Here is a 20642-nt window from a genome sequence, read left to right on the forward strand (position 1 = left end):
TTGCTTTTGGGCCGTGGCAGGGCAGAACATTATGGTGGAGAGCACATGGTATAACAGAGTTACTTACCACATGATAGTTGGGAAAAGGAAAAGGCCAAGGATAAAATACAGCCTTTAAGAATATGCCTCTGAGGGTCTATTTCCTACAACTAGGCCCTATCTACTATGTTTCTACCACTTCTCATTAAATTATGAATTCATTGTTGGAAGCTGAAATGGGGATCACAGGTTTAAGGCCAGCCTCAGCAAGTAGACTGTTTCAAAAAAGAAAAAAAAAAAAGTTGGTGGGGGGCTAGTCATGTAGCTCAGTGTAAAGTGTGGGTTAAATCTCCAGCACCCACCCCCCACTATATCTGTCTATATATTTCCATCAATGGCTAAATCCATTGATGAGATTAGAGCCCTCATGATCTAGTTATCTTCTAAAGGCTCCATCTCTGCACACTGCTGTTTTGGGGACCAGTCCATCAACATGTATGTGAACTTTTGGGGGACATTTCAGATCCAAACTATAACACAGTCTATACAGGAACTTTCTCTTTATCAATTTTCAGAATGTTGAGCTACTGCCTCAGCAACTTCTTAAGGTGACCTGTGAGTTGTTTTCTTTTTTTTAATTAACATGTTATTATGAATTTATGAATTTGTGCCTACAGCTTTGTTGTCTGGTGAGGACCTGTTTCCTGTTTGTGGATGGTACCTTGTTTTGCCTTTACATGAGGGGCCTCTTTAAAAGGATACTAATGCCATTCATGAAGACTCAGTCCTCATGAACCACTCAGCCTGTCACAGGACCCACCTCTTAATAACATCATGTTGGTGAATAGATTTCTACAGATAAATGTGGGGAACATAAATGTTCATACATGCTAATACCACTGAGCTATATCCCCAGTCCTACTGCTCATTTTCTTTTAAAGTATTGGTCTTATTCAGCAATTTTTATTTGTTCTAATAGTTTAGAGATTGTCTTAGATTTCCGTGTAGCTTATTTTGAATCTTTCAGTTTTGACAGTTTTTATTGTTTCCAGTCCTTACATTTTTTGTTTGAGATTTTATGTATGTGCGTATACATATGTTAATTATTATTATTATTATTTTGGTACTGGAATTAAGCCCAGGAATGCTTTACTACTGACCTACATTCCAAGTCCTTTTTATTTTTGTTTTGAGATAGGGTCTTGCAATGTTTCTGAGGCTGACCTTGAACTTTCAATTCTACCTCAGCCTCCCAAGTTACCAGGATTATTGGTGTGCACCACCATGACCTGCTGTACATATATGTTTATATCAACTCACTTTAATTTTCAGAACAGGTGTAGATTTATAGAAGATACAGAACTGATCAGATGGTTCAGAGAGTTTATCCCAAGTCCACCCTAAAGTTTCTCCTGTTATTGACATCTTACATTAACATGATACTTGGGTTATAATTAACAAACCCATATTAATATATTATTATAACTGAAGAGTTGGTACTTTATTATTATATATTTTATTAACTAAAAAAATTAAGCTTTAATGTTTTTACTATAAAGAAACAAATGTTTGGAGAAAATAGATATGTTTACCCCAAATAAATAAATAAAGCTTAAAGTTCTATAGTTATTTCCTCATGTCATTAATCTTATGTCATTTTTTTGTGTCAAGATACCATCTAAGTTACTGTATTCCATTTAGGTGTCATATTTCCTTAGGCTCCACTTGCTTACAACATTTTATTAGACTTTCCTTATTTTTGGTGACCCCTTATTTAAAAAAATTCAATGCCTGAGACATCTAGTATAGTTGGCCTTCTGTTTCTCTGAGTTCTACATCTCCAGATACAACCCAACTAGGGTTGAAAAAATATATATTTAAAAAAAGGAATTTATACTGAACACTTTTTTTTTGATGGTGTTGGCAGATGAACCCAGGGCATAATGTATGCTAAGCTCACATTCTGCCACTGAGCTACTTCCTTAGCTGTGTAATAAGTTTTTATCACCTTGTCATTATTCCCCAAATAATATAGCATAACAACTAATTACACAGTATTTACATGGTATTAGGTATTATAAGTAATCTAGAGATGGTTAAAGGATACAAAAGTATGTGTATAAGTTATATGCAAATACTGTACCATTTTACACAAGGGACTTGAGCATCTGTGGATTTGGGTATTCACTGGAGAAGGAGTCCTGGAACCAAGGGATGACAAATATACAATATTCGATAGAGTGAGCGTAGAGAGCCTGTCTTTTTCCTAACTATAAAGAGAATTCTTCCTGAGTCCTTTTTTATGGTACTGGGATTGAACCCAGGGGTACTTTCCCACTGAGCTACATCCCCAGCCTTTAAAATTTTTTTTTTAAATTTTGAGACAGTTTCACTGAGTTGCTGAAGTTGGGCTCCAACCTTGACTTTTCCTGCCTCGGCCTCCTGAATAGCTGGGATTGCAGGTGTGAACTACCATGCGGAGCTCATTGATAGTCATAAAGTATGTTTGTCATTGATTTTGGTAGATACCCTTCATCAGATTAAGGAAATTTTGTTTTCTAAGCTTTTTTGTCATGAAACAATGAAATTATATCAAATATTTTCTTGTCTTTATTAGATCACATACTTTTTCTCTTTTTATCTGATTAATGTAGCAAATTACATGAATGTATTTATCAAATATTGACCTGTCCTTGTATTTAAAATTTAAAATCTGCCTGGTCAGGACACATACACACACACATACACATCTATATATATTATACACACACATATTTTCATGCCATATGTGCACATATACATACATACTCACATATAAATATTACACACTTATGTAACATGATGGATTTGGCTTGGTAATCTAGTAATTAGAATTTTTGCGTTTATATTCATAAGTGAGATTTTCCTGTAGTTTTCCTTTCTTTTTTACTGTTATTGTCTCTTTTTTGCAGATAGATTTTATAGGTTTTTTTTTTTTTTTTTTTTTCCTTAGTTATCTAAGTGTTAATTTTGTTGTGGTTGGACTTCAACTTTCCATTTTAGGCCTGGGATATATTCTTTAAATGTGGCTCTTGAAAATGTCTACTCTTCATCTCTTAAGTCTGAACTCTTCTAGTTAATATTTAAAGTTCCTTACATTATCCCTATGAACTGCCTACAAAAATCAGCATTATTTGTAATGGTTATTTTTTTTATAATCAAGTCCCTTTGTCACTTTGAAGTGAATGTTTAACCTTCAAGAAGTTTAGAGCATTTATGTGAGGGGCAGTTTTACTAATGTTATTATATTATTTAAATTTTCCATGACTTCTGTTCATTCCCTATTGGAAGTGGCAATAGCAGTGTTATTTTGTGTCATAGTTTATTGTTTGTAAAATATATTACATACAAAAGTATACACAAAAAGCCTTTTGCACTGGGTGCAGTGGCTCATGCCTGTAATCCCAGCTTCTCAGAAGGCTGAGACAAGAGGATCACGTATTCAAAGCCAACCTCAGCAACAGTGAGGCACTAAGCATTTCAGTGAGACCCTGTCTCTAAATAAAATACAGAAAAGGACTGGGGATGTGACTCAGTGGTTGAGTGCCCCTGGGTTCAATCTCTGGTACCAAATTAAAAAAAAAAAGTTTTTTACATTTTTGGATCCAATCACATGAAGTGCCCTTCATCATTAACATCATTATGTATATATCTTCAGCTTTTGTCTAGTGTACTCAAAGATTTAGTCTAGTTCCTTTCTTGTACCCTGCTTTTCATCTAAGTAGCAGCCAGCTATTAAGTGTAATTTTAAAAAAAGACTTTTTAAGTGTAATTAAGTCATATCTCTCCCATGTTTAAAACACTTAATGACTTTCCAATACACTAGAATAAAATTGAAACTCCTCATTATGATCACACTTTATTCCCTCAGTGAACATTATCCTGCACATAATGGGTATTCAGAGAGGTTTTTGGTTCTATCACCTGATTGGGGATATCTATACATTAGCCACAGGAGAACTCAGAGGATTGTCAAATACTAAGGCTTCTCTACAGTTGCCTGGCAAAGCTAGGCGGATGTCAACGTGCCCTTGCCAGAACAACCTCTGCTGTCGTATTCTAGCCCAGCTAATTGGGCCAGCACTGTAACGTAGTCTGGCCTGTGTATCAAGATCACACATGGAAAATAGTAGTGGGATGTTCTGTTTATGTTCAGTAAAAAATTTACTAAATCTTTTTATAGGTAGCTGTGATTTTTTTTTTCCTCCCTTTTTTACTTGGGCCTCTTATTATACATTTTTTTTTCTTTCTCTTTTCTGCTTCTAGTATCCTATTCAAGAAGAAAGCCAGAGGAACTCCTTGCCCGCTGCTGCCGCCCAGTGTTGTAAGTGAGAAACTTGCCTATGAACCTGTCTTTGTTTCAGCTTTCTGTCCCTTCTTGAGATATGGCTTATTTTGAGTCAGGGAGGGTGGAGACGCAGTGTGTAAGCAGAAGTGATTCTAGATGTTATTCTATCCTGGCACAAGCTTGCAGTGACTGCTCACTCATTAACTTCAGGAATGAGTCTTTTGGTTTTGTGGGTTTTAGGTGGGGCAGTGGTGCTCATCTTTTATCTCCTTTTGCTAGCTTTTCCCCCTGGATGTATGATTTTACCCTCTCTATCCCTATTTACCTGTTTTTTAAGACTCAGTTTAAATGTCATCACCTCTGTTTCCTCCTTCCCATAAGTTAGCTTATGTGTCTCCCCTCTGCTTTCATATACCCTGTGCCCATCACATCACCCTGTCATATTGTCATATCTTTTTTTTTTTTTTGTACTGGGGATTGAACTCAGAGGCACTCAACTACTGAGCCACATCCCCCACTCTGTTTTGTATGTTATTTAGAGACAAGGTCTCACTGAGTTGCTTAGCTTTTGTTGAGGCTGGCTTTGAACTCATAATCTTCCTGCCTCAGCTTCCTGAGTGGCTGGGATTACAGGTGTATATCACCGTGCCCGTCACCTGTCATGTCTTATAAGCTATGTGTATTTAATTGACAAGAACACAGAATTTTTGGACTGGGGATATAACTCAGTGACAGGGCACATACCTCACATGTACAAGACCTTGGGTTTAATCCCCAGCACCACAACAAACAAACAAACCAAAACTCCACAAAGTTTTCAAAGATAGACATTCTTTCCTTTTATATTTCTGGTATCTGGCTCAACACCTGACACGTAGTAACCCTCCATAAAGGTTGATGAATGAATTAACTGAATGAGAGAACCTGTCATTTCTCTTGGGATTAATTTGTTTAGATCACAGAGATTCCTTCTGGAAATGAGTTATGTATTGTTGGTATATTTCTCCTTCTTGATTTCTTTCGAATATATTAAGGAGACACTAAAGGGAAAACTGAAGTCTGTCTGTTTTAATTTTTCAGCCAGTGAGGTGTCTAAGTATGCATGTACATATGTGTATGTACTTATTTTTCTTCTCTGTGTTGCTGTAGGTTTTCTGAATCAAATGCCATATTCCATCAACTGTGGATGGCAGTTTTTGTGGTAATAATAATAGCATAATAACTAACATATATTGAGCTCTGACAATATGCCAGATGTTGTTCTTAGAGCTTAAATGTACTGATTTAGTCTTCACAGAAAACCTAAGACATAGATTTTATTCTTGTACCCATTTTCATGTCAGGAAACTGAGGCACAAGGAGATTGTGAGTAATTTGCTATGAATCACTTGGCTAGTAAGTGGTGAAGTAAACATTCAGACACAGACAACCTGACCCATAGTCTGCATGTTGAACCACTGCTTCCTTCATATTCTTTTGAGAAGAAAAACCTTTGTTCAAATTTGTAAATCTGTTGATTATCTTCCATTATGTATATGTCACAGGACACTCTCCTGATAAAAGTATAATGCCAAAGGTCAACATTTTTTTCTTTAAGAAAACCCATTTTTTAATATGATGTATTACAATCACATTGTTTTGTTTTGCTTTGCTTTGCTATTTAGTGTCAAACATTTAGAATCATAGGAGGCCAAAAACAATGTAAATTGAATACTAGGTTGTGAATTGATGTCTAAAGATGCTTTCCAAAACTCCTTGTAATGAGCTAATTTGGACCTTTTTAATCTTTTAAATCTTTTTCAAGACTGCTAGTGAGAAGTGAAATGGAATGATTGAGATGTCGTGTCCTGTTCCTTCCTAGACTCATTTGAAGAAATGCAGTTGAAGTGATTAAAAAGCAAAGGCAGGAAGAAATAAAAGTAATAAATAATCTGCACGTTTATTAATTCTCACACACTTTTTCATATGTTTGTTAGATACTTTATTCTTTGATGATGCTGGGGATTGAATCCAGGGGAACTTTACCACATAACTATATCCCCAGGTCTCTTGTTTTTTATTTTAAGACAAGGTCTTGCTAAGTTACCTAGTCTGGCCTTGAGCTTGTGATCCTCCTGCCTCAGCCTCCTGGGGAAGTGGGATTATAATCATGCGCTGCTGCTCTGGACTTTAGTTTCATTATTTTTTTATGAGTAGCTCATTAATGTCTCTTATCTATTTTCTCATATTTTTATTTTGAAAAAATTTAAACCTGCAGAAAAGTTGAAATAACAGTTCAGTGAGCACCCATTGCTCTTGACTAGGTTAAACAGTTAACATTTTGCTATATTCGCTCTTTCCCTCCTCTCCCTCATAATTTTCTTTCCTATTTCTGTATAGCTGTCTTTATATAAACATGCACAACGATGCACATGTTTTCTCAATCATTTGCATGTAAGCTGTATACTTCAGGACACATTAACATGTATTTCCTAAGAGAAATGACATCATATTTGAGAAATTAACATTGATACTATCTGACATGCTGTCCACATGGAAAATTCCCAGATTGTCACAAAAATGTCTGTTTTTTTCCTCCATGGCATGATCTAATTAGCAACCATACATTTCATTTGTTGTCCTGACTCTAATTTTCCTTAATTAAAGAAAGAAATCCTTGGATTTCTTGTCTTCTGTGACACTATTTCTTCAGTTAGGAACATATTTTATTCTAATTATAATGTCTAGTGCATATGGCCATACATATTAGTACAGGTTTCTGGGAAGCAGTTTGACAATACATACCAAAGCATTTAAAATATTAATAGCTTTTGACTCAGTAGCTGAATTTCTGGAAATTTATACTTAGTAATTACAACAGACAAAAGATTTACGTAAATAATGTCATTGCAGAATTATTTAAATAGCAAAAACTTGAAAATAACTTTGTAGTTATATAGTAAATGATAACTGTCATAAGACTCAATATTAAACATTATTTTAAATTATGCTTTGGGGACTAGGGGAGTAACTCAGTAGTTGAGAGTGTGCTTATGATAAGACCCTAATTCATTTTCCAGCACTAAAAAATAAAAATACAAAATATTTTTTAATAGGGAAATTTTGAAGAAACTTAAAATATGTAGCACGAAATTTCTGTTGTTTAAGCTACCCACTCGTAGTATTTTGGTATGACAGCCTGAGGAGACTACTACACTTCTGTAAATGCATCTCTACAACTGTGGGAAATACTACTAGGGAAAGAAGCACCAAAATATTAATCAAATTTTTCTCTGGGATGTGGGGTTATAGACTTAAATTTTACTAATATTTAATAATATACTGCTTTTAATGCTTGTAGAGTTATAACTAAGAGAAATGAAGTGATTGAGAGCTCATTTGAAGGTTCTTGCAGGGGAGCGCATCTATTTGTATACCCTTAATGGAAGAATGGTCCTCCTCTATTGGGCAAGATTGACCTCTATGACCAAGTACACAACTTCAGGAGGGATGCACATGGAGTGGTAAGGGAGGAAAGGGACATCTGTCTAGCCAGCCAGATCAGCCAGATCAACCCTGTTGATCAGTGGCTAACAGATGCCATAGCTAGTTTTTCCTCAAATCCAAAAAGGAGTCGTTGAATCCTTATTCTTGATCCAGGTTGACTGCTGTCTGCTGTCTTTGTATGATGCTGAAATTCTTTACTTCAGTTTTTTGATGTATAAAATGGGAAGAGTAGATCTACACAATCTCTAGGACTTTTCTAGCTGTAACATGATTTCCTAGTACTGAGATTCCTTTGTGTGGTTGACCTCTCCACTTCCCGATGTATGAGAATCAGTTTTTACTAGTAGTGAAGTGTCTTCAAAGTGTTTTCAGAAATCACAGGACTGAAATTATATTGTCAAATTGTGTGCATGTATGAATAGGTAACAGTACATCCCACCATTATGTATAATTATAATGCACCAATAAAAATATGGAAAAAATCATTTGCTGCTGTGAAGAAACCATTGTTATCATAAGTCTTCAATACAAGAGTTTCTCTAGCCCCTGTTATTGGATTCATTCCTTCCTTTCTTCCTTCCTTCCTTCCTTCCTTCCTTCCCTCCCTCCCTCCCTCCCTCCCTTTCTTTCCGATGGGAATTGAACTCAAGGCCTCACACTTGGTAGGCAAGCACTGTCTCTGAGCTACACCTCCAGCCCTGGATAGTTTACTAAAGGTGATGGGGTTCTTTAAAAGTATTAAGATGTACTGTGTGCTTATGTGTGCTTATTCCCAATGGTTTTGTTTGTTTGTTTGTCTTCTGGGATTACAGATTGAACCCGGGGGTGCTGTACTACCAAATTATATCCCTAGCACTTTTATTTTTCATTTTGAAAACAGTCTAGCAAAGTCACCAAGGCTAGCTTCTCAAATGTTTCTTTCATGTTAAAGCTTTTAGGTCAAAACTTTCTGATTTAATAACATTCTATATTTACTTTTATTTTTAAGATGTTTTTGTTTCCTTTAATGTGGGAGTCTCTGAGCCACGTCCTGCATATTAACTGCTGGAGGATGATGTTGGCTATAAATCAATCACTTACCCATAAACTTATCTAATCAATAAACACAAGAGCCAATACTCTTTTTAAATGAGAGGGGGTGTGACAGGTCTGGCCATACCAGCTCGGGCCTCTAACAACATGGAGTAACCCAACTCTCCTTTATTTTATAGTCACACACAAAGGGACCTGGACCAGAAGGGACTCCATCTGTGATGAATAGGATAGGGGGGCCATTTTGTTAGGGGAACTATCACAGAAGCAGATAGGGAACCATTCTCACACAGTGCCAACATGCGTCCTGGCAATCTGGGATATTCCTCCGTGGTAGCCAGTTCCTAGAAGCCAGACCTCTGTGCCCCATGGTTCAACCTAGTCTGATTCTGCTAAATAAGGATGGCTCCCCATACTTTAATAAATGTGATATATTTATTTTAAAATGCTTTAGGGAAACAAATGTTGTAGGGTACAGGTTAAGTGTCCTTTATATGAAATGCTTAGGTCCTTATGAAAGACTTTGGTGTTTTACATTACTTGTTGAGATTTCTAATTTGAAAATTCAAAATCCAAAGTGCTCCAAAATCTGAAACTTTGAGTGCCAATGTGATGCTCAAAATGTTTTAGATTTTGGAGCACTTCAGATTTTCAGATTAGGGATATTCAATTTATAATTATTGTGATGATGTTTTATCTCTTTTTTTCCTCTATGTTATTGCCAGTTCAAGTAGCTAGGCTATCTTGTGCCTTATGCTTCAGGGAAAGCTATGAAAGAAAACAGTAGAAATGCTCTTGTGGGTTGTAGTTTTTAAAAGCCTAGGACTTGAGGAGAATGTGCAAAAGTTTTGGATAAATTTTATGAGAGGCAGCAGAGCTTCACCTTAATTGTCCTGCTCTTTAAAAAAAGCTTCCTTTACATTAAGACTCAAGAGATACATGTGTTTTAAGAATAGTAACAATAATATTACTCTTCCCAGGAGAGGTCTTGCTCCTCTGTTTGTTGGTTGTTCCCTGTCTTCTGTGGGGCTGGTAAAGACTGACTGTCCCATTGGTGTGCACGTGTAAGTCTCCAGAAGTTATCTGTCTCAAGGGACTCCAGTTCCTGAATGTAAGAGATTGTTTTGGTTCAACCTCTTTTGTCCCCGCTATTGACTACATCCATCTAAAGATGTACTTAGAGCCTTTTTTTTTAAAGAAGGGTTATTGCTCTGTTGCTCAGGCTGGCCTTGAACTCATAGTCCTCATACCTTAGCCTTCTGAGTTGCTGAAATTATGGGCATGCCTAGTCTAAATGGTTCTTTTTTTTCAGCTATGTAAATAAATGTTTATTAGACAAAATTGTTAGCAGCAGAAAAGCAGGTCATAATCATTTGGTAAACTTGGAGAAATCCCACTTTGTTCCTCTTGATGCTTCAACCACACCTCCACAGAATGTTCTCTTTATGCAGAGCAACAACACCCTGAAGGCATGACAAGAATCACCAGGCCTACGGAAATCATCCAAGGGTACTCTAGGCCGGACCCTAACCCTAAGCACCCTTATGAAAGGCAGAGGATGGAGAGTTCCCTGGATCTTGTGCCTTGATCAAGAGGAAGGGGAATGCTTTACATAGTTCACATATGTCAAATGCCACTGATTTCAAGGACCAGCCAATTGCTGGCATCCACAGCATAAAGCTTTAAGGGCTACCTGAAGAGCTTCCAAAGTGCACAGAGCAGCTGCTGTGAATGTGGCCTTTCAGATCAAATGCCCGCTGAGCACCCCTACATCAATAACATAACTGGATTTAAATAACAATTAGATTTGTGCTTGATAATAATTAGATTTTTTTTTTTTTTAAAGAACAGCAATGAAAGAGCAAACCGCAAGGCAAGAATTTTTGTTTGAGCCACTGCTGTGTCTAAAATGCTGCCAGCCAATGATGAGGGCTCTGCAGAATGAGTAAATATCACACTGAGTTTGCAGATGTATTTAAGTAAGTTACAAGCATAAAACCAGATGTTTTGGACACAAGATTACCTAATACAATAATGAAAAGGAAACAGGCTCGAAACACACTTGAGGGCGTGCAGGCAGGCTTTCTACTATCAGATGTTACGCCCTTTGTGACCGTGGACCTGCTGACCAGAATGCAGCTTTTCAAAGGTCATGAAAGACTATTTAAAAACTAAGCATATTTAGAGCCAATACATTATGAACTCTTTTCTGGACAGCTTGTGTTAGTTAGAGCCTCTACACAATCTAAGAACACTAGTCCTTCTCTCAAAGTCCTTCTCGCACTTCTAAATAACTTCAGTTTACAAATACCTCACCTCACCTAGTTATAAACCGCACTATGTGACTGAATTAAACACAGACCGACCCTTACAATAAAGACATTACTGTATTCTGGGTGAATATGCTAAGCTTTGAAGTACAAACACTTCTGTACCAGCCCCTATAAAGCCATTAGGTGTTTGAAAGAGTTTAAAATGTGAAACACTGCATTTAGTTTTAAGAACTTAGCTATGAATAAAATCACTACTTATTTAGTAGTTCCCCAAATGAGTTAAAAGAATATGTAAAATGAAAGGATGGTCCCTCAGAGGTTTGAAATTCTGTAGCTGCACAATATATATATATATATATTTTTTTTTTTTTTTGAAATGAGGATCCCTGTGGACTTATAGGTTCTTTTTTTTTAGTTGTAGATGGACACAATACCTTTGTTTTATTTATTTATTTTTTATGTGGTTTTGAGGATCAAACCCAATACCTCACACATACTAGGCAAGCGCTCTACTGCTAAGCCACAATCCCAGCCCATCTTTTTTTTAACTTAAATGTTTTAAAATTCAGTTTTGTCATTCTCTTTGATGCTCAGATTTTCCCAAACTGGGCCTGTGGATATTCCTTTAAACTGGATCTTGGGTCCTTTTGACATTGCCCTATTATTCTTTCCTATTTCCTTCTCTTCTTAATATATGATATTTCAGAGCCATCTTGTTCTTTCTCTGCCTCAGTTTTAGAAGAAGTAATTTCTTCAATGAGAACTATGTATTTTTCTTCAATGAGAACTATGTATTTTTCTTCAATGAGAACTATGTATTTTTAGAACTATGTATTTAGTATTGGCATTTGTTATGCTTATTGCCACAGGAATACTATTACTTCTTTGGAATGTCCTCAAAAGACTCATGTGTAATGGGTAGAGCTAGTAAATAACAACACAACTCAGGTTCCTATGGTAATTAGCACTTAACATCCTCTCCACAGGGTTTTTTCTGTTGTTCCTCCATTCCATATATCTTACTTTTATTTCAGCAAGAACTTCTGTTCCCAAGAATTTCAAATTATTTATTCTTTTGCTGTGTCCTATAATGTACACAAGAATATTTCAGGGACTGGGATTGTGGCTCAGTGGTAGAACACTCACTCACCTAGCATATGTGAGGCAGGGGTTTGATCTTCAGCACCACATAAAAATAAATTAATAAATAAAGATATTGTGTCCATCTTCAACTAAAAAAAATTTTAAGAAGAATATTTCAGTAGTAATATACCAATGTTACTACCAACAGTAATCCTACTAAGCAAAGTTTAAGGTTCTTAAGTTTTTTTTGTTTTTTTGTTTTTTTTTAACCTTAGGATATAATTCACATAGGATTACAAAGCTGCTGTCATAACTAAAAATATAACAATTTCATAGTGTCATCTTATATCTATCCTATATTCAAATCCCCAATTTTTGTAATTTCTTTTTTTTCACTTTGTGTTCCATTGTAAGATCTAGTTAGGGTTCATGTATTGCATTTGTGTGTGGAGTGATTTAAGGGTCTAAAACCGTATTTTTGTGTGATGCTAGCCAATTGTCTCAGCATCATTTGTTAAAAGGTGATTTTTCTTCATTAAATTGCCTTTGCATCTTTGTTAAAAATTCTTATTACCACCACAACATCCCATTACTTTCCTTCCTTAACAGATTAGATTTTATATATTCACATTAAAGAATGAATACATTTTCTTTTAGGATATATTCCTCAGATATGGCTTCACTTGAGAGTAGCACATACCAAGAGATAGATGCTGCTTTTTGTATCCTTGAACCTCAGCACATCATGTTTACTTTTGCAGGTCTCATCTGCATGTCAGCATTTTCATGTGGAGTACCTTTTCTTTTAAATTGGTGCATTATAATTATACACAATAGTGGGATTCATTGTTACATATTGGTACATGCACCCAATATAACAATGTAATTTGATCCATATATTGAGTATCGCTCCTCCAGTTTATAAGGAGATTTTGAGGCTGTTAAATCTGATCTGCATATTTGATACAGTTCTTCTCTGCAACAAATAGTACCTCAGCTAGAATATGAGAAGTTGATGTAAAAGAATAAACTGATTTGTCCCTTTTTCAAATGTCTAAACTTCCTAAGGTATTAAATCTTTACTGTTTAAAAAGGATATTTCTACCACTGTCTTGTCAAAGAATGCAGTAGCACACCATATCAACATACCAAATAGTTTCACTTCTTAATTAATTCAACAAGTTTCTGCTGTTTTCATTTTTTTCCACTGTACTTATGATGACATCACTGACTGCAATTGAGAAATGAATCAAAAATGATTCAGTATCTTGTAAGAGTAATGAAATGAGTACTCAGATACATTGCTAGGATATATAAATTAGTACAACATTTATAACTCATCAGTACTAGGAAGTGTTCAAAGAAAATAACATGCATATGTGTTTATAGTTTGTTTTTATATAATTGGGATCATTTAATAAGGTTAGGATCCTGTTATTTAAAACTTATACACATAAATATTTCATGTATCTCAAAAATTATTTAAGAGAATATTCCATCACATAGGAATACCACAATTATCCATTCTTCCTTTTTAAATGAAATTTTATTTGCCCAAAGGAAGATTTATGTATAGGCTTTTTAATAATAAAGATGATTCCAATTATCTAAAATATTTATAAACAAATATGGGTTAAAAACAAATATGGAAATAGTTTTTTTTTTTTTTTTTTTTTTCCTTTTGTGGTACTGGGGATCAAACCCAGGACTTGTGCATGCTAGGCAAGTACTCTATCACTGAGCTACATCCCCAGCTGTAGAAATACAGGATTTATTTTCATTTATTTATTAATTAGTGCATTATAGTTAAACATAGTAGTTGGGTTCATTTTGACAAAATTTTACATGTATGGAGTTTGATTTCAGTCTTTGCTCTGTCCCTGCCTTATCCTCCCCCTGTCCTCCCTCTCCCTATTCTCCTTCCTCTACTCGATGATCTTCCTTTTTCTCCTTTATTTTTGTTTGGTACATTCTGCAGATACATAAAGGTGAAATTCCCTGTGGTACTTCTATATATGCGCATAATGTGATTTTTGTCAAATTCATTCCATATTTCCTCCCCTTTCCCATCCTTCCTTTCTCCCTCTGATCTTCTACTCCACTGGTCTTCCCTATTTATTTAGGATATCAGATCCCCCCATGCACCTTCCTTTACCTTTTTTTTTTGCTCTAGCTTCCACATGTGAGGAAACATTCATCCCTTGACTTTCTGAGTCTAACTTATTTCACTTAGCATGATATTCTCCATTTCTGTCCACTTACCACCAAATGCCATTATTTTATTCTTTATGACTAAGTAAAATGTGTGTGTGTGTGTGTGTGTGTGTGTGTGTGTGTGTGTGTGTATGTGTATACATTTTCTAGATCTGTTCATCTATTGACAGGCATCTGGGCTTATTCCATAATTTGGCCTTTGGAAATTGTGTTCCTATAAACATTGAAGTTGCTATATCACTATAGTTTGTTAATTTTAGTTCTTTTGGTTAAATACCAAGGAGTGGAATAGCTTGGTCATATGGTGATTCCATTCCTAGTTGTTTGAAGGATCTCCATGCTGCTTTCCATAGTGGTTGTACTAATTTGCAGTCCCACCCACAATATACATGTGTACTTTTTTCCCCATGTCCTTCCTTGCCAGCATTTACACTTATTTGTATTCTTGATAATTGCCATTCTGACTGGAGTAAGATGAAATCTTAGTGTAGTTTTGATTTGTATTTCTCTGATTGCTAGAGATATTGAACATTTTTTATGTATTTGTTGGCCACTTGTGTTTCTTCTTTTGGGAAATATCTGTTTAGTTCTTTTACCCATTTATTGATTAGGTTATTATTATTTTTTGGTGTTAATTTTTTGAGTTCTTTATATATTCTGGATATTAATCCCCTGGCAGAAATACAGTTTTAATAGTGATTTTCAGTGCTAAAATTGTAGGTAAATTTTTTGTTTTTCAAGTTTTACTTTATTATACTTTACAGATTTTCTCCAAAGAACATGCATTTCTTATATGATAATTAAAAAAAACAGTAAATATAGAAAACAATCTCAGGCCTGACAAAATAGAGGTGAATTATTATAAACTCACTGTATTTTATTTGCATTTGGGATTTAGTTGAAATAGTTTTGTTGACATTGACACAATTTGGTTCAACAGTACCAATGATTTCTTAATTGAAAATTCTAAGTAGCTTTTAAAGTTAGTGTTTAACTTTATTGACTGTATCCCTAAGATCTTCCCTAAACAATTACTGTGACAGAAACAAAGGTTTTGGGGTCTGTGTCATTTCTCTTGGTAATGTGACTTTAAAGATCACTTACATGACAAGAAATTAACACACACTGTTGTGTATGATAGTAAAACTATCATTTATTATTGTAATCAACCTATAATTCCATACTAACTCTTTACACTTAATGACATATAAACTTTGAATGTTTCAAAAAACAACTTCTTTTTAAAATATGTTTTTAGTTTTTGATGGACCTTTATTTTGTTCATTTATTTATATGTGGTGCTGAAAATCAAACTCAGTTCCTTATACATGCGAGGCAAGTGCTCTACCACTGAGCCATAATCTCAACCCCCAAATAACTTCTTTTTTAAAACATTATGTATATAGCTGTAGATGGACACAGTACCTTTATTTTATTTATTTATTTTGTACTGCTGAGGATTGTATCCAGTGCCTCACATGTGCTAGACAAGCGTCCTACCACTGAGCCACAACTGCAGTCTCAACAAATAACTTCTTAAGAACAACAATAAACAAAGATAGCTTGAACTTTTGTTTGAGGTGCAATCCACCATTGCACCTCAAAAAAATTTTCCTGGTTATCTTCTAAGGGTTTGTTTTACTAGATTAGTTACAGCATTACCTAAAAATGTATTATGAGACACACACACACACACACACACACACACACACTCATTCAACCACATGTGTAACCAGAATGTCCTGAGTATGAATCAGTCTTAAGCAAAATAGAGCATAACTCCACATATTATTTAAATTTTTACTTGAGGAATGAATTAGTTCAAACTGTTGGATGTGAGTCACATGAGAAATAACAATGATCAGGGTCATATGTTTTATCTCATGTGGAAGCTGGAGAGGAAAAAGGAAAAGAAAAGTGGGGGGATCTCGTGAAAATTTAAGGGAGATCAGTAGAATAGAAGAAAGGTGATGGGGAGGGAGGAGAGGAGGGAATGGGAGAAATGCTGGGGAATGAAATGGACCATTATATACAACTAAAATGTGCAAATAGGAAAACGTGAAAGAAAAAAGGAAATAATAGTGACCAAACATTCAGAAGCACTGTCAGTAATATACTGTTTGGTTGTTTATTCTAATAAACACCATTAATTTTTAAAGAATTAATTTTCCAGTGTTCTCAAAAAAGATATGTTTATATAAAATGACTTAGTCTCTTTCTTTTCAACTTATCATTGTATTCATCCACCACACTGATACATGTTGATTCTTAGGAAGCAGGGGGGGTGTTCAGTGCTTTCCACTACTCTTCAGCCAATAGGTGTGATATACCATATTCCTAGTCTGTAACACATTTCAGATGCTCCTTAAATCCTCCTGTTATTCTTGGTTTCCACTGAAAACTGTTCATTGTCACTCTGTGACTTGTTTTATTTCTAATATCCTACCTAAGAAAGAGGTAGAGAAATGGCCCATTCTGAATATGACAATACAAAGAATATTCTAGATAAACCAGATAGTTTCCTTGGAAGATTAGGTTCCTGTCTGCTCTGTAGACAATGGTACAATACCACATAAATTAAACAAGCACAGAGCTCTGGGCAGATACTGCCAATGCTGTTGTTAGTCCCATTTCTTTACCTCCCACAAACAAGCCTAGCTTTAAACTTATGGGTGCTTTGATTGCCTCTCAACAGGGGCCAGGTCTTTTTTAATGGTTGAGCTAGTTAGACTTTACTAGCCACACTAAAACTGTATGCAATTTTATTTATGGTTTCGGGGATTGAATCCAGGACCCTGTGCTTGCTAGGCAAGTGTCTAGAGGATCAGGTCTTGCTTTTCTAGTCAGGTGATGGTGGAATCCAGTAGAACAGGAATTTCGTCCATCTGTTTCTGTTCCAGAATCCCCTTCTTCCATTTTGGATCCACCCCATGCCAGAAGGAGTGAGGCCAGTTGATGATTACTGTGTTAACGAGTGTTCATTTTTGAGAATGGGGCTATCAGCTATCATGCCAGCATTTTATGCCAGAGGATGCCAAACTTGAGAAGACCTGGCACTTCCTGAACATCAGACCTAACCACTTTGCAAAACCTCCAGATGCAAAGAAAGCTTGACTGGTACCAGAGCCTATAACCTGTTCTCCATCAGCTTGCATTTTATATTATTTATTTTCTAGATGACCATTGCCACCATGCTGATAACTCTTGCCTAATAGTAGATAACATCTCTTAGAGAACTTGTGACATCACTCAGCTATTACTAGCATGTTTTCAGGAGCATGTAGGAAATGAATCTATGTAATAGTTTCTTGAGGAGATCACTATATCACTGAGCTACCTCCCCTGACCTTTGTATTTTTTGAGACATAGTCTAACTAAGTTCCCAAGGCTGGCCTTGAACTTGTGATCCTCCTGCCTCAGTCTCCCAGATGGCTGGGTTACAGGCCTGTGTCACCATGCTTGGCTAGTTACAAACATATGCCCTCCTTGAAGCCATAATATAGTGCTTAAGCTGTTCACTTAAATTCATAAGAGAGATGTCCAATTCCATAATTTTCCTAGTCATTTTTTTGTCATACTGTGCTTTTCAACAGAAATCATGGGTTCAGAAAATTCTGTTTAGTGTCCTCTAGGTCAAAATTTTGCAGTTTCTTTTCAAGTCACTGGTTTAAAGTTGCAGAATGTATTAGTGTCCTTGTTAATTATGAATTCTTGGTGGCCACTTTTCATGGTATTGTGCAAAATAACCCTTTTTTTCAGATTTTCCAACCAGTTGTTATTTTTGGTGTCACCTTTTTTTTTTCTAGAAAATGGGCACACTGGGGTGAAAGCATATGTCTGGCTCTAAGGTCCATTTTCTTTCCACTGCGGCACATGATGATGGCATAATCTCATGGCATATAATTTGCTATTCAGAAATTTTTCTTATTTGGCAACTATTTTTTGCTTTATTTTAAAACTAATTCATTGAGTATTTTATATGCATACTTGGCATAAACTTTTTAAGTGTTAAAGGGAATATAGTAAAAGGCTTCCCTCTCATTCTTGTTCCCCAGTCACCTGAGTCTTTTCCCCAGAGGCAGTCATCACTAATTTGATAGTTTTTATACTTGTTCAAACATACAGTATATACATCATTATTCTGTTCATCTTCTGAATTTGTTTTTTAATCCATATACTATAATAGAACGTCTATAGCCAATTTACATTTGAAATTTAAATATTTCTTGATTTTGTTTCTTTTGAATTATTACTATGTTTTAAGAATTTATTGAAACTACAAGGAATTGATTGTTTATTTTCTGAATTACGTTCTGTGGTAGAGATCAGTTTCTAGAAATCCTGGACTTGAATACAGTAGGAATGTTTCCTCTGTCCTTATTCACCCTCCTAGAATGACTTTCTCAAGTTTGTTACTGGGTTAAGAATTTCTGGCAGTTTATGGCCACAGAATGTGTTAGTTTCCTAATTAATTTTTAAATTCTTGTTGGTTACTTTGCATGGTGTTAAGAGGTTTTTTTCCTCCAAACATATTAACTCAGTCCCTTCTTTTACTTTAAAATATTTAAAAAAAGAGACACATTTACTATAAAAATCTTAAATGATTCAGAAATGTATGTTATGAAGAGTGAAAGTATTCTGTAATTCCCCCCCTCTCCTCCACTGAGATTACTACTCTTTATAATTCATTATGTTTTCTATTGTTTTAATTTTTCTTTTTAAAAAGTAAGTTAAAAATTTATGCATATGTGAATATGTGAAACTATAGCTATAAATACACAAATTTTGGCATGTAATAATGGAGCTAACACTCATGGGCACACTATCTGTCAGTATCTTCTATGATAGTTTAAGCTTTTCCTTAACTTACTATTGCTTCCTGAGTGACAGTATGAGATTGGTAAATTAATTATAAGGGTAAGGACAGTCTTTGGTTTCTTAGTCTCAGTCTCCAGTGTGTTAGGTACTAAGGAAACAATAACTTGGTTGTGTGCTCCCGAGTTACCTCATTCCATCTGTGTTTTAGGGAAAGACAATTTGGCTTTTTAGGGGTGGTGAGTGTGTAATTTCCAGTGTTTTCTGGATGGTGGCATTCTTTTTCTTTGGATTAGAAATTTCTCCAGAGTTTATAAATTTTTAGGATGCTTCTGTAACTAAAACTGCTAAACTCATATTTAGGCAACTGAGACATGTAAGTTGGCAATAAAAGTTTTCTCAGCTATATTGTATTTCTCAGCTATATTGTAATTTTAAAGTGCTCATGGTTTTCCTTAGTAGAAATGATGGTGTTTTAGGAGAGGCTTGCCAGAAAGACAACTTTTCTTAATTTCTCTTGGGGACTTTTAAGTCTCCAAATCACCACAGAAAAGAAATCCAAAACCTTTGAGTTCAGAGGAGCTTATCCATTTCATCTTTTAGATTCTTTCTCCCCAAAGGCTTCTAATGTATAGATAGACCAAGATTATATTTATGGGAGCCAAAGAGGCATTAATGAGTGGATTCAAAAAGAATCAGAAGACCTGGATTATAACCTAGACTCAGGTCAAAAAGATGCCAAATACACAAAAAGTACAACTTGAATGTTATTTATAATTGTCCTTAGCAGGTTTGTAGTATTCTTCTGGAAACAGGAAAGTCCTAAGGTGGCAAAGGAATAAACAAATGGTTAAGAATGGCATAAAGATTATTCAAGTAGGCTTTCCAGAGCAATGAGTTTAGAAATGACTTTTTATTTTTTTTAACTTTTGTTATTGCTGTTGTTTTTAATCACGAATTTGAAGTTCAGGGTAGGCCACTCACAGACTTAGAAGAGCAAAAGATTGTAAATGATAATATAAGGTAATGAATAGTAATATCCAAGCAGATTTTTAGACAAAGAATAAAATGCAATATCAGTTTCTTCTTTAGATAGGTAAGTTTTATGACCAGTTATTTTGTTTTAATTTAAAAAATCTTGAGAGTTACACATAAGAGTCACTAACAAAGAATGAACATTCTCTAGACACTATAGAGGCATACCATTTGTGTAATCATACATTTACATAGGGTAATAGTTTTTGATTCATTCTGTTATTTTTTCCTTCCCCCCACCCCTCCCACCCCTCTTTTTCCTCTATACAGTCCCTCTTTCCTCCATTCTTGCCCACCTCCCACCCCCCATTATGTGTCATCATCCGCTTATCAGTGAGGTCATTCATCCTTTGGTTTTTTGAGATTGGCTTATCTCACTTAGCATCATATTCTTCAGT

At 35.3% G+C, this 20642-nt stretch overlaps 1 protein-coding gene across 7 annotated transcripts in view; it reads left to right on the top strand.

Annotated features, from left to right (window-relative positions):
• Window positions 1-20642, top strand: part of UNC13B (unc-13 homolog B) — a 222661-nt gene that overhangs the window by 76494 nt on the left and 125525 nt on the right. For all 7 annotated transcript variants that reach the window (XM_079112448.1, XM_079112452.1, XM_079112454.1 and 4 more), the window contains exon 7: window positions 4285-4342. In XM_079112448.1, the coding sequence (XP_078968574.1) occupies window positions 4285-4342 (58 nt within the window). The remainder of the gene's footprint in view (window positions 1-4284; window positions 4343-20642) is intronic.

This window comes from Sciurus vulgaris, assembly GCF_902686455.1.
Source record: "Sciurus vulgaris genome assembly, chromosome: 15".
Classification (NCBI taxonomy): Eukaryota; Metazoa; Chordata; class Mammalia; order Rodentia; family Sciuridae; genus Sciurus; species Sciurus vulgaris.